Source organism: Ornithorhynchus anatinus, chromosome X5 (genome assembly GCF_004115215.2).
Source record: "Ornithorhynchus anatinus isolate Pmale09 chromosome X5, mOrnAna1.pri.v4, whole genome shotgun sequence".
Taxonomy (NCBI): domain Eukaryota; kingdom Metazoa; phylum Chordata; class Mammalia; order Monotremata; family Ornithorhynchidae; genus Ornithorhynchus; species Ornithorhynchus anatinus.
Window position 1 is genome coordinate 8541504 of NC_041753.1, and position 19401 is coordinate 8560904.

The window sequence follows — 19401 nt, forward strand, 5'->3', positions numbered from 1 at the left end:
TCTGAAATGAGACACTGAGGAGCAGCATGGCCTAGTGGATAGAGCATGGGCTTGGGAGTGCGAAGGACCTGGGTTCTGATCCCAACCCCGCCACTTGTCTGCTGTGTGACCTTGGGCAAGTCGCTATACTTCTCTGGGCCTCAGTGCCCTCATCTGGAAAATGGGGATAATAATAATGTTGGTATTTGTTAAGCGCTTACTATGTGCAGAACACCGTTCTAAGCCCTGGGGTAATCAGTTTGCCCCACGTGAGGCTCACGGTTAATCCCCATTTTACAGATGAGGTCACTAGGCCCAGAGAAGTGAAGTGACCTGCCAATAGTCACATGGCTGACAGGTGGCGGAGCTGGCATTCGAACCCATGACATCTGCCTCCCAAGCCCGGGCTCTTGCCACTCACTGAGCCCCGCTGCTTCTCGTGCCCGTAATCATCATCGTAATGATTAATAATAATAATGTTGGTATTTGTGAAGCACTTACTATGTGCAGGGCACTGTTCTAAACGCTGGGGGAGATACAAGGTCATCAGGTTGGCCCACGTGAGGCTTCCAGTCTTCATCCCCATTTTCCAGATGAGGGAACTGAGGCCCCGAGAAGTGAAGTGAGCCACACTGCTTCAAGGGGATTCATCCATTCATTCCATCGTATTTATTGAGCGCTTCCTATGTGCAGAGCACTGGACTAAGCACATGGCTTGGGAGTCAGACGTTATGGGTTCTAATCCCGGCCCCGCCGCCTGCCAGCTGTGTGACTTGGGGCAAGTCACTTCCCTTCTCTGGGCCTCAGTTCCCTCCTCTGTCAAATGGCGATTAAAAACTGTGAGCCCCACGCGGGCCAACCTGATCACCTTGTATCCCCCCAGCAATTAGAACAGTGCTTGACCCATAGTAAGCGCTTAACAAAAACCATCATCATTATTATTATTATTGGAATGTCCAATTCGGCCGCAGAGAGAGAGCCTCTCCCTGCCCAATGACGGGCTGACGGTCTCAACGGGGGAGACCGACGGGGACGAAGACCGGGAGCCCCCCGCCGTGGGACAACCTGATGACCCCAGCGCTTAGGACAGTGTGTGGCACATAGTAAGCGCTTAACAAATGCCATTATTAGCGTGGCTCAGTGGCAAGACCCCGGGCTTGGGAGTCAGAGGTTATAGGTTCGAATCCCGGCTCCACCACTTGTCAGCTGTGTGACTGTGGGCAAGTCACTTAACTTCTCTGTGCCTCAGTTCCCTCATCTGTAAAATGGGGATGAACGTTCACGTAAAATGTTCACGTGGGACAACCTGATGACCCTTATCTACCCCAGCGCTTAGAACAGTGCTCTGCACATAGTAAGCGCTTAATAAATACCAACATTATCAGTATTATTAATAATAATAAAGGAAAGGGCTGGGTCGGGTCTCGGCCCTTCCTCATGGGCGGAGCACGACCTAAGCACCGCCCCCTCTGCGTGTCGGGAACGCGCGCCCCCCCCCTCCGCGCACGCGCGTCGGCCGTGCGCGCTCCCGGGGCGGGGACGTGCGGACGGGGGCTGAACGGGGCCAAATCGCGTCGCGAAGGGCTGGGGAACTACGATGAGCGGCCCGTGCGGGAAAGCGGGTCTGGAGACAGGTGAAAAGGCTCTTTTTTGGTGGGGGATTTATCAGGGTGACTTAAGGGGGCGAAGATCTGCTTGGTTCGGGCCCGTCGGCGCCCCCGACTGCAGGCAGGAGGGAGGTTGCGTGGGTCACGTGACCCGGGGGCCCTACTATAACGATTACTGCTACTGCGTGCCCATAGTCATCATCATCGTGATTAATAATAATAACGTTGGTATCTGTGAAGCGCTCCCTTTGTGCAGAGCAGTGTTCTAAGCGCTGGGGTTGTCCCTCGTGAAGCTCCCAGTTAATCCCCATTTTCCAGGTGAGGGAACTGAGGCCCAGAGAAGTGAAGTGACTTGCCCACGGTCACACGGCTGCCAGGTGGCGGAGCCGAGATTCGAACCCATGACCTCTGCCTCCCAAGCCCGGGCTCTTGCCACTGAGCCACGCTGCTTCTTGTGCCCGTAATCATCATCGTAATGATTAATAATAATAATGTTGGTATTAGTGACGCGCTGACTAGGTGCAGAGCACTGTTCTAAGCGCTGGGGGAGATACAGGGTAATCGGGTTGTCCCACGAGAGGCTCCCAGTCTTAATCAGAGAAGCAGCGTGGCTCAGTGGAAAGAGCATGGGCTTGGGAGTCAGAGGTCATGGGTTAGAATCCCGGCTCCGCCGCTTGTCAGCTGGGTGACTGTGGGTAAGTCGCTTCACTTCTCTGTGCCTCAGTTACTTCATCTGTAAAATGGGGATTAACTGTGAGCCTCACGTGGGACAACCTGATTACCCTGTATCTACGCCAGCGCTTAGAACAGTGCTCTGTACATAGTAAGCGCTTAACAAATACCAACATTATTATTATTATTAATCTCCATGTGACAGATGAGGGAACTAAGGCCCAGAGAAGTGAAGTGACTTGCCCACAGTCACACAGCTGCTACTGCTTGCCCATAAGCATCATCATCATAATGATTGGTACAGCCTGTCCATAATCATCATAATAATAATGATTGCTACTGCATGCCCATAATCATCATCATCATTATAATGATGATGATGATTGTTAAGCACTTCCTATGGGCCAAGCAGTGTTCCAAGCACTGGGGTTGATAGGAGGTCATCAGGTTGCCCAGTGTGGGGCGCACAGTCTTCATCCCCCATTTGCCCGATGAGGTCGCTGAGGCCCAGAGAATCCATTGTCATTTGGTCATATTTATTGAGCACTTACTATGTGCAGAGAACTGCACTAAGTGCTTGGGATGGACAATTGGGCCACAGATAGAGACAATCCCTGCCCAGTGACGGGCTCACAGTCTAAGCGACAGAGAAGTGAAGTGACTTGCCAGAGTCACCCAGCTGGCAAGTGGTGGAGGCGGGATTAGAACCCAGGGTCTCTAGCTCCCAAGCTGGTGCTCTTTCCACTAAGCCACGCTGCTTCTCTGCTATTGCGATTACTGCTACTGCGTGCTCGCAATAATAATAATGATAATTAAGTGCTTCCTATGGGCCAAGCACTGTTCTAAGCGCTGGGGTTAATTAATTAATATTGGTATTTGTTAAGCGCTTACTATGTGCAGAGCACCGTTCTAAGCGCTGGGGTAGATACAGGGTCATCAGGTTGTCCCATGTGAGGCTCACAGTGAATCCCCATTTTACAGATGAGGTCACTGAGGCACAGAGAAGTGAAGTGACTTGCCCACAGTCACACAGCTGACAAGTGGCAGAGCCGGGATTCGAACCCAGGACCTCTGACCCCCAAGCCCGGGCTCTTTCCACCGAGTCACGCTGCTTCATCAGGTTGCCCACGTGGGGCTCATGGTCTTCATCCCTTATCTGCCACATGACGTCACTGAGGCCCAGAGAAGTGAAGCGACTCGCCCAAAGTCACCCAGCTGGCAAGTGGCGGAGGAGGGATTATTCATTCATTCATTCAATAGTATTTATTGAGCGCTTACTATGTGCAGAGCACCGTACTAAGCACTTGGAATGTACATAGCGGTAGCAGATAGAGACAGTCCCTGCCCTTTGACGGGCTTACAGTCTAATTGGGAGAGACAGACAGACAAGAACAATGGCAATAAATAGAATCGAGGGGAAGAACATCTCCTTAAAGCAAAAGCAAATAAATAGAATCAGGGTGATGTACATCTCATTAAGAAAATAAATAGGGTAATGAAGATATATACAGTTGAGCCGACGAGTACAGTGCTGAGGGGATGGGACGGGAGAGGGGAGGAGCAGAGGGGAAGGGGGGAGAAGAGGGTTTAGCTGCGGAGAGGTGAAGGCGGGGGGTAGAGGGAGTAGAGGGAAAAGGGGAGCTCAGTCTGGGAAGGCCTCTTGGAAGAGGTGAGCTTTAAGTAGGGTTTTGAAGAGGGGAAGAGAATTTGTTTGGCAGAGGTGAGGAGGGAGGGCGTTCCAGGACCGCGGGAGGACGTGGCCCAGGGGTCGTCGGGATAGGCGAGAACGGGGGACGGTGAGGAGGTGGGCGGCAGAGGAGCGGAGCGTGCGGGGTGGGCAGTGAAAGAGATAAGGGAGGAGAGGTAGGAAGGGACAAGGTGATGGAGAGCCTTGAAGCCTAGAGTGAGAAGTTTTTGTTTTGTGTGGAGGTTGATAGGCAACCACTGGAGGTTTTTAAGAAGGGGAGTGACATGCCCAGAGCATTTCTGCAGGAAGATGAGCCGGGCAGCGGAGTGAAGAATAGACTGGAGAGGGGAGAGAGAAGAGAAAGGGAGATCAGAGAGAAGGCTGACACAGTAATCTAGCCGGGATATTACTAAAACCTGTAGCAGTAAGGTAGCGATTTGGGTGGAGAGGAAAGGGCAGATCTTGGCGATATTATAAAGTTGAGACCGGCAGGTTTTGGTAACGGATTGGATGTGTGGGGTGAACGAGAGAGACGAGTCAAAGATGACACTGAGGTTGCGGGCCTGAGAGACGGGAAGGATGGTCATACCATCCACGGTGATAGGGAAGTCAGGGAGAGGACCGGGCTTGGGAGGGAAGGTGAGGAGCTCAGTTTTGCTCATGTTGAGTTTTAGGTGGCGGGCAGACATCCAGGTAGAGACATCCTGGAGGCAGGAGGAGATGCGAGCCTGAAGGGAGGGGGAGAGGACAGGGGCAGAGATGTAGAGTTGTGTGTCATCTGCATAGAGATGATAGTTGAAGCCATGAGAGCGGATGAGTTCACCGAGGGAGTGAGTGTAGATGGAGAACAGAAGAGGGCCAAGAACTGACCCTTGAGGAACTCCAACAGTTAGAGGATGGGAGGGGGGATTAGAACCCACGGCCCCTGGCTCCCAAACCCGGGGTCTTGCCCCTGAGCCACGCTGCTTCTCGTGACATCCAGGAGTGCTCCCAATATAACGTCCGCGGGTTTCGCGACCGGGACAGGGTCGGCCCAGTCCTTACTGATATTTTCGCCTCCCCGTGCAGAATAGAAGAGGCAGTGCAATAATAATAATAATGTTGGTATTTGTTGAGCACTTACTATGTGCAGAGCACTGTTCTAAGTGCTGGGGTAGATACAGGGTAATCAGGTTGTCCCGTGTGAGGCTCACAGTTAATCCCCATTTTACAGATGAGGTAACTGAGGCACAGAGAAGTTAAGTGACTTGCCCACAGTCACAGAGCTGACAAGTGACAGAGCCGGGCGTTGAACTCTTGACTTCTGGCTCCGAAGCCCAGCCCCTTTCCACTGAGCCACGCTGCTTCCCCTAGCCTAAAGGGAAAGAGCTTGGGCCTGGGAGACAGGAGACCTGGGTTCTAATCCCACTCCTAACTTGTTAGGTGTCCCTGAGTGACTCACTTGGTGATCAAGCTATTTATCACCATCTTCCCAGGCAAGATAATGAGAAAACTGAGACTGAAGAAGCAATTTGTCCAAAGCTTACTGCGTGCAGAGCACTGTACTACGCGCTCAGACCCGTGACAGAACTGGAACTAGAATCCAGGCTTGCTGACTTACAGCCTCTATGCACTGATCCTCCAGGCCTGTGCTGCTTCGGCCTTGTTTTCTCATCTGCAGAATACCCGATCTCCCTGTCTCTTGGACTGTGAACTCCATAAGGGGTGGAGACTGTGCCCACTCCCAGTCCTTTCCGCATAATAAGCACTTAATAAACCCGATAACTAAGTGAGCACCCGAAATAATCAGAGTCCAGGTAGGCTGTGAGGCTGAAGGGAGGATTTTAGATCTTCCACCACAAACAAGCAGGAGTGGTCAATGAGGGGAGTTCCTGTGTTGGATCAGGGGTGACACGGTTTTGTGGACAAGGTGACCCATTAAACAGTGTCATCAACTCTCCCTTTCCAGTTCTTTCATTCATTCAGTAGTATTTATTGAGCACTTACTATGTGCAGAGCACTGTACTAAGCGCTTGGAATGTACAATTTGGCAACAGATACCATGAGGACTTGCAACAAAGCGTGCTGCTGTGAAATTCCCCCAGTGTGAACAGTCCTAGAGACCTGTTCCGACCATTTGGGAGAATAAATAAAAGTTACTGTCAGGCAGTTGTATTTGTTGAGCACTTACTCTCTGCAGAGCATTGTTCTAAGTGGTTGGGAGAGAACAATCTAACAGAGTCGATAGACACCTTCCCTGCTCACAATGAGCTTACGGTCTAGAGGGACTGCATCCGTGATCACTCTTCCCTAGAAGCTTAAACTCTTTCAATTTCTTGCAATTTTTGGACCCGTCATTAAATTTTGTCCCTGTCAGGTACAGCAGTTTGGTCTGGCGATTCAACATATGGCATTTGGTCTTAGAAAATATCCCGAAAATTCGATGGTAGATGCATGCAGTGTGCCTGGTTTCCCCCAGGAACTAGTTTTGCAGTCGGTTCTATTCGACGTCTTTCCTGGTGCCCTAGACACAAGAATCGAGAACCTGATGAGTCATTTTCCTGGTGATAATGAATTGGGCAGCGTTCTGAAAGTAATTCAGGAAAACTTAGACAAATTAAAAATGGGCCTTCATAAACAAGGTGAAATCGATAGGGACAAGCACAAGGGATGAAATAGCACAAATGCAGTTTGGGGAAGTACTGGCCTGGCCAGACCTAATTTAGAGCAGACGAAGACCCAGGATCTGAATATGAGTGAGCAGTGAAGCGCTGCTTTTTTTAAAAAAAAATATGAATAATAATGGTTTTTGTTAAGCACTTACTATGTGCCAAGCACTAATCCCTAATATATTTGGTCACCACCTTTTTAAAAGGATGTAAAGAAATGCGAGAGAGTCCAGGGACGAGTCAAAATGATTAAAGGGTGGAAAAATCGGTCCCAAAAAGAAAGGGCAAAGGAATTTGGATTGTTTAGCCTTAAGCAGAAATGGCTTAGAGCTTTCTTAAAACAGTCTTCCAATATGTGAAGGGTTTTTTATGAAGAGGTTGCCCACCCGTTGTTCCTCATGTCTATGAGGCTCCAGCAAGAGGTGATGGACTTCTCAGTAAATCAGTAGTGTTTATTGAGTGCTGACTGTGTGCAGAACACTGCACTAAGCGCCTGGGAGAGTACCATACATTAGACGTGATCCCTGCCCCCAGGGGGTTTACAGTATCGTGGAGGAGACCGACGTTAAAATAAATTGCAGAGAGGGGAAGCAGTAAGGTGTAAATACGTATATGTGGGGCTGGGGTAGCCAAGTGCTTGAGGGACACCAACCTGAGTACATAGATGATGCAGAAGGGAGAGCAAATGAGGCAGGGAAGGCTTCTTGGGGGAAATGTGGATTTAGTAAGGTTTTAAAGATGGGGAGAGGGCCCAGTCTGTCGGGTATGAAGCCGGAGGGAGTTCCCGGGCCAGGAGAGGGACGTGGGCAAGGGATTGACAGCAAGAGATCGAGATGGAGTAAGTAGGTCAGGGTCAGAGGAGCGAAGCGAGCGGACTGAATTGACACTGATTTAAAAGAAAATGGCTTCACAATCAGTTATTAAATGCCAGAGTGGGTTGCGGAAGGGAAGTTTTGGAGCCTCCATTCCTGACGATCTAGAAGAAAAAGCAAACTGGGAAACCATTTCTTTTCATTGGTTGGGTCGTTCACTTGCCTGTACCTGGGAGGATAAGACAAATTCCTTGCGAAGGTCCCTTCCTGGTAACACCTCAGATTCTGTTTATGGTACCCGACTGGGCCGCCGAACGCACAAAGGGAGGATATACTTTCCTTACTAGCAAACATAATACTAGTGCGGAAGTTGTTCAGCGATAGTAAGCTCTTAATGCAAGTAAATAAATGGATGATTGTTGAATTGTAAGTCTGAACTATGCCTATAAGGTACATCTGGATTGAGCTAATTTAGAAGATGATAAAATAGCGGAACAGTGACGCTTATGACAGAGTGTTCTGGCTTTAAGTAGGACGACGCTGAGATCAGGGAGAGGGAAGATAAATTAGCACGTCTGGTGAAGGAGCTCAAATAAAGCGTGGGCCTGGGAGTCAGGAGGTCATGGGTTTTAATGACACTTGTCTGCTCTGTGACCTTGGGCGAGTCACTTCACTTCTCTGGGCCTCAGTTACCTCATCTGTAAAATGGGGATTGAGACTGGGAGCCCCACCCGAGACAGTGACCGTGTCCAACCCCGTTTGCTTGTACCCACCAACGCTTAGCACATTGTACGTTCCAAGCGCTTAGTACAGTGCTGTGCACATAGTAAGCTCTCAGTAAATTCTGTTGAGTGAATGAATGAATACAGTGTCTGACGCATAGTAAGCGTTTAACGAATACCATCGTTATTAAATAAATACGGAGCTTAGATTACAGCAAAGTATGCCAATTTTCTTGGGGACTAGGGTGGTCCTACGTTCACACTTTTGAAGAAATTGGGGATTCATTATATGCTGGCTCTGAAGCAAAAGTCTGTACTTCTGGATACCTGCCCAAGTAGCAGTGAGATTTTTATCTGAGCAGTAGTTGATAATAGTATCCTTAATCATCTTATTAGCCAAGTATATTATAATAAGGGTAAAGGCCAGATTAATGGGGAAAAAAGAAAGATATACTTAATGCCATATGTCATTTGTTTATGCCGAGTTAGGGTAATCTCCCCTACTCCTTTACACAATTTCCCTTTGATAACTAATTGATGTTCTTCGGGAAGTGAAGCAAAGTTGCTGGATCGATCTCGTTCTATTCTGGAAGAGCAGAGCTCCATAGGATGAGTCCTAAAGCATATTAATCCTTTGAGCCTAGGTAAAGGCCATGCGTGTGATCTTTCTGAAGTGCTGCAATCTCGAGGGATATATGGCGCACCCCATTCTCCCATAATGCAGGCGCTGATTTTTTGCAGAACTCCATGTTAAGGAAAACTCACACCGTAGTGACGTCTGACGCCCCGTATATTTACTTTAGCCATTTTTTCTAACACTCTTTCTGAATAAGCTGGCCTTGTGAGGTGAGCTTTCCTAAATTCCCTAACAGTGTCCTAGCCAAAACTCTAGTGAAAAGGCCTGTTATGTATGGCAGAACCGAGCATCTGTAGGCCAGAGTACCGACCATTCATGAAAAACCTGTACGTGTGCCAGGGGTAGAAAGCGTAAACGGAGGGGAGTTCAACAATACCCTCACTGTGATCTCAGTGTTTCACCTGGACTGTCATGTGAAGGATGTTTCCTGTAAATGGTCAGTCCTCGTGACACAACCCTACCCAGTTAGATTTTAGCTCTTTTTTTGCATCTTTAACCCCTTTCATTGCAAAGTGTCCCCCAAAAACTTCAGGCCAGCAAAATCGGGGTTGTCCCCAAAGCTCAAGAACACCATTACTGCTGTCGGCTGTTATTAATATGCTATTTGTCCACTATTTCCAATTGAATAGTCTTTTGCTTCCATAGGAAATATTTTCACGGAACCAGTTGGTTTCATAGAATCGTGTTTCTCGGCAAAGAATGGTACTCCAAGGCAGCCATCTGTTTGCAGTTCGTCCCGGGCTTGTTTGAGGATAAGAAAGGATATCTTTAACAATCCCGAGCATTCCCTAATGGGTTTGGAACAGTTTTCACATGTTTGGTAAGTGGCATACTCATCGGTGGTTTGACGGTGCGGGGAAGAATTGCCGGTGGTGGGGACATTTGTCGAGAGTGGGCTAAAGGCGGGGCCCTGTAGCTCAGCCCCAGGAGGAAGATAGCGGGCTTAAAACGCAGCCGTTGTTCTGGCCCCCAGGGGACCTCCCAATCTAAAAAGTGGGGAACTGGCTGGAGACACACAAAGCACTTGGATAAACACAACAAGGATCGATCGATCCGTCAAAAGCCACAAGAGCTGCAGTTTATTACTGCTAAAGGGAGTTTTCAAGCCCCTCGGTTTTCCGGTGGAGACGGTCCAACAGGCCCACTCTTTCCAGCGTTGCGACAGTTATTTAGCGGGTGCCGTGACTCCAGCCGCCAACCGGTTCTACCTGGGCTACACGGCTCCTCCTTGAAGTTTTGCCTTCCGAAAGCATTGTTCACCAGTCGATCCACTTCGACAGAGGCTCCCTACAGTGTGCCCTCGCACTCTTAACCGAACCAATGGGGTATATGGAATCACGTTTCTCAGCCAAGAACGATATGCCCAAGGTGTACCCTGGTGCCCTGGCAATCCTGGTTGCTGCCATCTTTGGCTTGTGGCAAGGGGTGGGGCGGGGTGGGCCGCCATGCTGATCTCCCTGCCTCCAGGCTACACTGTACTCTGATGCCCAGATCATTTGTCTCGCGTGTCATTCAGCCCTCATCTCCCCGCTCCTCAGAAACGTCCAGTGGTTTCCCATTCCTCTCTGCATCAAACCAAAATTACTGACTGTCAGCTTTAAGGAACTCCATCAGCTCTCTTCCTCCTGTTTCTCCTCTCTTTTCCCACTGCATCCCAGCTCACGCTCTTCGGTCCAATTAGACGAACCCCTCACGGTGCCTCATTCTCATCTCTCCCGCCACCATCCTCTAACTGAAGTTCCTCCCCCGTGTCTGGAACTCCCTCCCCCTTCAGATCTGACCCCCCCAAAGCTTTCCAAATCCTTTTGAAATCCAAACCCCTTTCCCAGATCTTCAAAAGCCTTTGAAATCGCATCAATTCCAGGAGGTCTTCCACGATTAATCTCCGATCTTCCCACTTTATATCCCCAGTGCCACTTCAGTCCTTCTGTGCCACCATCTAAGCACTCGGGTACCGAGACCCATGATGCAGTTTTTATATCCTCTGTTTCTTTCTCCTACCTGTAGCTTATTTTAGGTGTCTGTCTCTTCCGCTAGATTGTAAGCCCCTCAAGGGCCAGGGTCATGTGTATTAATATCTGTGATACTCTCCCGAGTGCGTAACACTGTGCTCTGCGTGCAGTAGGTGCCCACTAAATGCTGTTCTGTGATGGAGAAGCAAGAGCAGACTGTTGGGACTGCACTAGGATGCTATTTAACAAATTGTGTTCTCCCAAGGTAGTTGATGCACGAGATCATGCGGTGCGGGCCAATCTCCCAATCAGCCTCCTGTTGAATTACTCGAAGCCTCACAACGGGCCAGGTCCCTAAGCCAGTTTACGAGTTCGGGTCTCTCCCAATACTCGTGCAGGATTGCATGAAGGTGCTGTAAAGCGGTGGAAGTCACCTCACTTCTCTGTGTCTCAGTCACCTCATCTGGAAAATAGGGATTAAGGCTGCGAGCCCTATCTGGGATAGGGTCACCGTTCAACCCGATTATCTCATATCTCTCTCAGTGCCCGAGACATCGTCAGCACCTAACGAATGCCGTACAAAAATGTACTGGAATTTATCTGGGAGAACGTAGCCTATTGTGAGAAAATATCCCATTGTGATGCTCTTCTACTTGTTGAAAGGGATTGTTGTTTGTTTTTTTTTTCCATAGGATTTTGTTTGTTTTTCATAAAAACGGTCATCTGAGTAGGAAGGCGAAAGTCCAGCCTCCTAGACTAAACGGAGCCAAGACTGGAGTCTTCTCCACAAGGAGTCCCCATCGTCCCAATGCGATAGGACTGACTCTTGCAAAGCTGGAAAAGGTTGAAGGTAACATTTCATAACTCTCAGTTTTCCTCCAAATTCCCAGAGTTCAAAGGCAGGTCTTGCAAAATCACTGTCTGACTGTGCCTTGACGGACAAAGCCTCATGGAGGGTAGAGGCAATCATCCAAACAGCACAAGCCCCGAAATTCATTTCAGATAATGAATTGCTTTGGGTTCATTAAGCCTGGATAATTAAGGCTAAGTTCTGCTAGTTATCTGGGTAATTGCCTCAGCCTTCCTTTTTGTTTTACCTGTGGAGACATAGCCTTTGTGTTTGCCCTCTCTGCAAGTTTGCACTGGAAAGTGGCCAAGGTTTTACCAGTTTTTTTATGGCATTAAATTATGAACAGATCACCTCTACGGAAAATTAGGCCTCATTAATATGGAGACTTGATTCCTGGAAGTTACTTTTCCCTTCTGCCTTTCTAATTCGTCTGCCCAAACTGTCCTAAGCTCTTTTCTGTCTTCAGAGCATGTGCCATTTTCAGTAATGGATATTTTGGCCCAGAGGAGGAAATAACCTCCGTCATCTTTCTTGGGGTTGGAATCACAAGCAATCCTGTGAAAAAGCAAGTTCAGACATAAGGAGACCATTTTCTTTCGGTTTTCCCAGCAGAACAAGTGGTCTAAAGCATCGATTGGCCTTTATTGACTGCCTTAACGTTAGGACCGTTTCCGTGGAGCTAGGAGACCACGGTAGTGTTTTTTTTAACACATGGAAAATTTTAAAAATTACCAAAACGCTGGTGAATATTCCAGCACTTCCTCGTGGTGGTAGGTGGCCAGTGGGAGTTATTGAGACGTGACTCAGCTGCAATTAGAAAGAGGGATCAAACAGAACAGGTACTATCAGAAGGCAAGTATCCATATTCTGGCTCCCCATTTTACCGCCGATATGGTCTTGTATAGGATATGTGCGCTGGTTCCCGTAGATCCGTAAGGCATATCCCGAGCTTGATGAGTTGGGATGAGCCAACACAAAATAGAATCTGGCCAGGCAGGGTCGGGGTGCCTTTCAGACGTCGCCCACAGTCCCCCTCATTTACGGCACAGGGAGTGGTCGGCTGGTGATTGGGTTTTCCCAAACCAGAAGTGGACGTGAGCCTCACTTCAAGGGACCACTGCCCCTCGTGCACTATTTTCTGCTCTTGCCCCATTGTCCCTTGGGCTGCTGGGACCGTTCATGTCCAGCAGCCAACCGGCACGTACCCGCCCCTTCCCCACAGGCCCTCAGAAGTGTTCTACGTGGGTTTGCACCCAGTCCAGCTTGAACTCAGACCAACCTCAATTTCCACACACTGGGGTTCTGCTCAGGCTGGGCAGGGATGCCTAGGATGCCTAGAATGCCTAGGAAGGGATGGTCTGGCCTGGAGATTTCTAGCCTGTTCAGGGCTCTCCATTGTGGGCCGTGTTAGTATTGTTTGTTTGCCCTCCGGGGTCAAGCTTTTCAGTAATCCAGTTACTTTCATTAGCACGTAAGAATGGCCATTTCTGGATTAGACCGATGGTCCGTCTAGCTCAACAGTCTGCCTCTGACAGGAACAACGGGCTATCTGGAGGAACCATCGATCAGTCGGGCAATGGTATTTTTTTGAGTGCTTTGTGTGTGCAGAGCACTGAACTAACTGCTTGGGAGAATACAATGAGACAGAGTTGGTCGCTTGCCTTTATATCCACCCTGATGTTTAAGGAGGTACTTACTATCAAGCATTCCTATATCCAGGAATCTCCGATGCATCTCCGAGGTGGACCTACCTATTAAAAAGCAGCAGAATCCATTTGGGAAGGTGGTTCAGTCACAACAGGTTGGCAAAAACGCCCCCCCCCCCCCCCGAGGCAAAATGGCACGTGGCAAAGGAAGACAGCAGAATAAACCAGCCATCGTTACGGCACATCTGTCTGCTCGTCTTTTCCCCTGCTGCTACTTCTCCAGCTGAAGTGACCAGGAGACCGGGAATTCAGTTCCTCACTGCTCCTTGATCAAATCGGGCACCTGTAAACACTAATTAGAACCTATCACCGGGGCTCCAAAAATTGCCGTTCCATGATAATCACAGTTTTTCCACAGGACGGAAAAGTGGGGTGCCCTACTCCCTTTGGAGGATCCAGTTTTTATTCCTCCTTGGCCACATTTCCTAGGGGACAGTGGGCAATGCCTGCCAGCCACCAGTGATAGGTGGAAGTAACAGATGCCTGGGTGACTGAGATGGGAGGAGGTGCCTGTAATTTATCACCAGCATTCTCCCCCGTCCCCCATCCATCCGTTTTAATTTTGCCGGTCACGACGAAGAGTTTTAGAAATAATGGGATTATTGACGAAATTACAAATGTGTGTTATTTTAATTTGAGGACAAATTTACCGTTTGGTATGGATGGAAAGGTTAAATATTTTCCTCTTTTTTCGGATCACAGGTGGAGTCTTATATCTCTCTGGAATTGATATGATAAATGACACCCCGGTCCTTGATGTAAAGCCATACATAGCCGAGTACGATTCACCAAAGAATGTGTTTAAGCCTTCAGGTGAATTTAATGTACCAGATGAACAATGCAAGCAGAAAAATTGGCCCCAGCCTGAGAACATCACCAGAAACTCTGATCTGGGACAAATAGCAGTGGGCAGAGACCCATCTCTCCCCTGTAACACTGAAGAGAAACCCAGGATAGCAGAAGAAAGCGATGCAAAATGTGACGGCTCTGCAAAAACGATACCACACGTGTCGAAACGCAGTGGCCCAACAGCAGCTCTTGCGTTAGAAACAAGTAGTAACCCGAGCGCAGAGGTGGCTGAAGCACGAATTAATGAGCATCCGCTGAAGGGTGGTATTTCAAATACAGATCTCAGTAATCCGTCACGCCATAATGGGGAGAGGGCCGAGGACGGTGAGGCCTCTTTAGAAAAGAGCTTGGAGACTCAATTCTTGGAGCTTTCCAGCATTTCCAGTGTGCCATCCTGGGTGTCAGACCCCTTTGTAGCTAGTCTCCATGTGCGCTTTACTCCTCATGCAGAAATGGATCTTGAACACTTTAACTCGGGAGCTGATAAAGGTAACTTCATTTACCTCACACTCTACTTCAGTTTCTCAGCCACATTCATCTCTTTCTTAAATGTTGTGATGAGCACTAGTTTTGAAATTAAACAAGGATTGGTGTTTTAGGGTCCTTTGGGAAAGTAGTTTATTGCGGGGAGGCTATATTGTTAATATCTCAAGATGAACTTCTGGAAAGAATGGTGGGGAAAAATAGCGAGATAGAAAAGCGTACTTCGTTGGCAGTGCCCTCTTCTTTTGAGAAAGGGAATTTTACCGAAATGTTGGCCACTGATTTCCTATCATAAAAGGACTCCCTGTATGTCTGAGTGACCCGCTATCACACTCAAAATTTTGGACCCAAGTAGATCTCCAAAGCCAAATAGGGGCAGTTGGGCTTCTTCCTGCGATGGACTGCCCAGCTCTTTCCTTATTTTGGAGGCAGCTTCGTGATTGTTTTGGGCTTCTCCTTGTCCTCCGTAGTAAAATTGAATCGCTACTCAGAGAAGCAGCTTGGCCTCGTGGATAGAGCACGGGCCTGGGAATCAGAAGGACCTGGGTTCTAATCCCAGTTCCACCACTTGCGTACTTGGCGACCTCGGGCAAGTCACTTCCCCTCTCTGTGTTTCGGTTACCTCCTCTGTAAAGTGGGGATTAAGACTGTGAGCTCCGTGTGGGACAGGGACTGTGTCCCAACTCATTAGCTTGTATCTACCCCAGCGCATAGAACAGTGCTTGACACATAGTAAGTGCTGAATAAATACCATCGTTATTATTATTCCAGCTGCACACAGTGATATCAGAGTTTTACTTCTCTAGCTCTGTAATGTCATTAGTTGCTTTGATCATCCATCTATCATCCTTCTACTGGGCTGGGACAGTGAAACATTGAATACTCCCTCGAATAACAGAAATGCAGGCGGGCAGACCGGCCATGAAAGATCCAGTTCTCCCTCCAAGTAAGAGCTTGAACAGAGCTGTGCGGCCTGTGAACACTGAAGTATTTGTTGGCAGGAAAGAGAAACTGTAGTGGGCTAATTCGGGGAGGTGAATTGTGAACGTAAATATTTTCAAACTCAACGCTGAGATTCTTATTAAAACTTAAAACTTTATTTTTTTTTTTAATTTCAGATGGTAGTAAAGTCCCATTCAAGTATTTTCGTTCAGTACAGGAAGCACAGCATGCCATTACCATAAAACTTTAATTTTTTTTTTTAATTTCAGATGGTAGTAAAGTCCCATTCAAGTATTTTCGTTCAGTACAGGAAGCAAAGCATGCCATTACCGTCATATTATCTGCTGACCCTCGATCCGTCTACCGGCGGAAACATTGTCAAGATCGTCTCTTCTATTTCACTATGGACAGAGCCCATATCACTTGCTGGTTTGGAGATGGATTTGCCGAAGTGCTGAGGATCAAACCTACGGAGCCTGTCGCAGGTGGCGTCGGTGGTGCCTGCTCGACGTCCTTTTGAAATCTGTTCGGCGTTACTCGCTCCCCGTAATGTTCAAAAAACCGGTAGTCCGCCAACCAGTTGAGCACAGTTAGAAGCAATATATACTGGAAACTGCCTGGGTGAGACCTCATCTATCGACTTTATTCGGGATGTGAATTCTCTGCCAGCTCTCGGTATTTTAAATAATAGGGCTGACTTCCCTCTGGAAGTCAGTCAGTCCGTCGGTGATATTGATTGAGCGTTCACTGTGGGCCGAGCCCTGCGCTAAGTGCTTGGGAGAGTACAGTCCAACAGAATAGGAGACATGTTCCCTGCCCACAAGGAGCTTACAGTCTAAAGGGGGAGGACATCAAACAGGGTTACTTATACAGTCCTCCTTTGAAGACAGACTGGAGCCTTCTCTGCAGTGAGGCAGGACTCCTTTCGGATCCCGACACTTTTAAATTCCCTTGTTCAGACTTATTACAGGGAGAGAAAAAAATAACATCAAGCAATCCAAATGGGAGGTATCAAACTAAGCAAAGTAACTTCATGATTCTCCGTCGTAGGCTTTCCCAAAATGATGGTGGTTTCCAGAGGTCCATTCAATCCGTCACTGGCAATTACTGAGCGTCAAGCACTATGCTAAGCCCTTGTGAGAGTACAACAGAAGCCGTTACCTCCAGATTGTAAACTCATGGGCAGGGAACATGTCTACCAACTCTACTGTCAAGAGCTCCATACAGGGCAGTACACAGGGTAAGCGCTCAATAAATACCATTGATTGACTGATTGAAGATACACGTTCCCTGCCCTAAAGGAACTCTCAATCAAATGGTGGAGACCGGCAGGCGTAAATGATTTATGAATAGTACGCGTAGGAGGAAGAATGGGGGTAGAACGGGGAGTAATGCAAAAATACGAAAGAATGAAATAATTTATCCAGCTAATTGAGTACGCATGCGTTCACAAGTGTTGAGGTTGGGAATAAAATACAAGCGCACCCTCGGTTCCCATGGGCCCCCAACGTTACAATCCCTCTAGACTGTTAGCTGTCTACCACCTCTGTTAGACTCTCCCAAGTGCTCTGTACAGTCCTCCTTTGAAGGAGTAAATCCTTTGCAGTAAATGCTAAATAAATACAATTGATTGATTGACGCGTCATGTGCTGATTGCCAATGTAGCCCAGGATCCGAAAGCCCCGTCAGACACCGCGTCCGGTAAGTGTGGAGACTTCATTTCCGTTCCCCACCCCTCTCCCTCTCTTGCCCTGTTCTGGCTCTGCGCTGTTTAGAGCAGTTTTCTTCCCCTTCCACACTCCTAGCTGGGCCCCTCCATCCCCTGTCTAGCCCCTCCACTCCCCCCCGAATCTCCTTCGTTTAAAAAAGAAAGAAAAAAAAGGCATCTGAGCCTTGTTGGAGATGGACTGATAAACTCACCAGCAGACAAGGGGGCTTGGCTAAGTCCCCTCCAGCCCCCACCCAGCAGCCTCAGGGAGGGAGAGAAGAGAAGGGAGGGGCACAAGGATGAACAACATATTGCAGGCTAAGGAGAAGGGGCGGAGAGTCTCAAAGCCAATTGCGAGGAGTTATTTAGTCAACGTGGCAGATGGCTAGCTATCGTGTGATCTGGATCTTTTTCAATGATCCTTTCTAAGGGAGGCCAGGAGAACGTATTCATTTTAGATGACTGAAATTTTTTGCTTTACCTTTGAGCCTGAAGAGAACCTGATCACCTGTGTTGGGGTTAGGTGGTTTTCCTGTCTTCCTGCCTCCTGAGAATCCACAAGGCCATCCATCTCTGCGTTGGATCTTGGAGCAGGACGAGCTGTACCGGAGCCACATTTCCAACAGGAACTCCTTTGAAATGCTCTCATGTCAACAGAGGAAAAATCAGCAAAAGAAATTGATTCATGGCCAGGAGTATACATGGCCGGCAGGCAGGCAAAAAAAGTAATATCACAGCCTGATCATGAGAAGTTATATCTGCTTATTTTAACCGGAGAAAACGCATACTTCCCTAGCACGCGAGGTTGTGTTTTGATAATCAAATTGGAATGACTTTGTACTTGATTGATCATGCTTTGAAATGCGATTTTACTGGTTCCGTTGGTTACTGGCACAAAGCCACATGCCTAATGATTTTATACTGGGCTGCATGCCACTAGTTGAATGCTTCAAGTTATCCTGCTGCTGTCGTGGATGTTGTCTTTGTGAGTAATTGAAATAACTTCTTTTTCACGGATCCTCAGGCCCCGTGGTCCCTTTCTCCTATAACACTTATTTGCCACTCAAAATTCTTAACAATTCAGCTCTTCCTCCCCAATTTTGACTGTACCGTCTAGAATGAATGTATTTGCTGAGGAAGTCAATGTTCTCATTTGAGATTTGATCTGACTTGGTTTCCCTGTGAAGTTTATCCACCCCAAGACTTGAATGGACCGTGCAGTCTTTCCCTGTGGCTCATGAGGAAGCTTGGATCATCATCGTGCACCTACGACCCCTTCACAGATTCAGAAATTTGTATTGCCTTTGGTCCAGTACAAGTATAAGCAGCTTTTTCTCCTGGCAACTTTTTTAAAATCAAAGAAGCAAATTATGCCGTGAGCCGTTCTCCCACTGTGTCATCCTGAGACTCCATTCCCAGCCTGTCTTGCCAAGGCAGAGTTGGGAGAGACTGAATCAGGATTGCCACAAATTGGAAAACAGTGGGGAAAGCAGTCGCTGTTGTAACTACTGGACTCCGGACAGCCCTGCCTGTGGCGTGAGGAGCCTGGAAATTAATCCTTCGACCGCAGCGTTCTCGAGCTCTTATAGGGTTCGTTATTCTTGTGTGCTTCTGTTATTCCGTCTCTCCTCAGGTGCCTGTCCTCAGCCTTCCACCCTCCATTTTAGATTGTGAGCCCCTGAAGGCTGAGTCTTATTTATCTTTTACTGTATTCTTCCCCAGGACTTAAGCATCCTGTAGCCACTCAATAAATTAGAATGATTAAATGAATGAATGAATGTAAGGTCACTGTGGGCAGGGAACGTGTCTACCAGCTCTGCTGTACTCTCCCAAGCGCTTAGTACAGTGTTCTGCCCACAGTAAGCCCTCAATAGAAGCAATAGAATAGTAAGAACTCAAGAGAAGCAGCGTGGCTTAGTGGGAAAGAGCACGGGCTTGGGAGTCAGAGGTCATGGGTTCTGAGGTCGTGGCTTCTAATCCCAGCTCCGCCATCTGTCAGCTGTGTGACTTTGGGTAAGTCACTTAACTTCTCTGGGCCTCAGTTACCTCATCTGGAAAATGGGGATGAAGACTGTGAGCCCCGCCTGGGTCAACCTGATGACCTTGTATCTTCCCCAGCGCTTAGAACAGTGCTTGGCACATAGTAA

General features: G+C 48.2%; 1 protein-coding gene across 4 annotated transcripts; it reads left to right on the forward strand.

Moving 5' to 3' along the window:
• Positions 1 to 1521: 1521 nt before the first annotated feature.
• TRMO (tRNA methyltransferase O) lies at positions 1522 to 19024 on the forward strand. Of its 4 annotated transcripts, XR_003756039.2 has the most exons (6): positions 1522 to 1613; positions 9410 to 9584; positions 11409 to 11566; positions 13975 to 14610; positions 15816 to 16167; positions 16597 to 19024. XR_003756039.2 is itself a non-coding variant. In XM_029056095.2 (5 exons), exons 1-5 carry the CDS (start codon positions 1577 to 1579, stop codon positions 16064 to 16066), a joined length of 1257 nt encoding a protein of 418 aa, XP_028911928.1. In that variant the 5' UTR covers positions 1522 to 1576; the 3' UTR covers positions 16067 to 19024. The 4 variants fall into 4 exon arrangements, 3 of the variants coding, with proteins under 3 accessions (XP_028911928.1, XP_028911929.1, XP_028911930.1); XM_029056095.2 differs by having other exon boundaries at positions 15816 to 19024; XM_029056096.2 differs by having other exon boundaries at positions 15852 to 19024.
• The last annotated feature ends 377 nt before the right edge of the window (positions 19025 to 19401 follow it).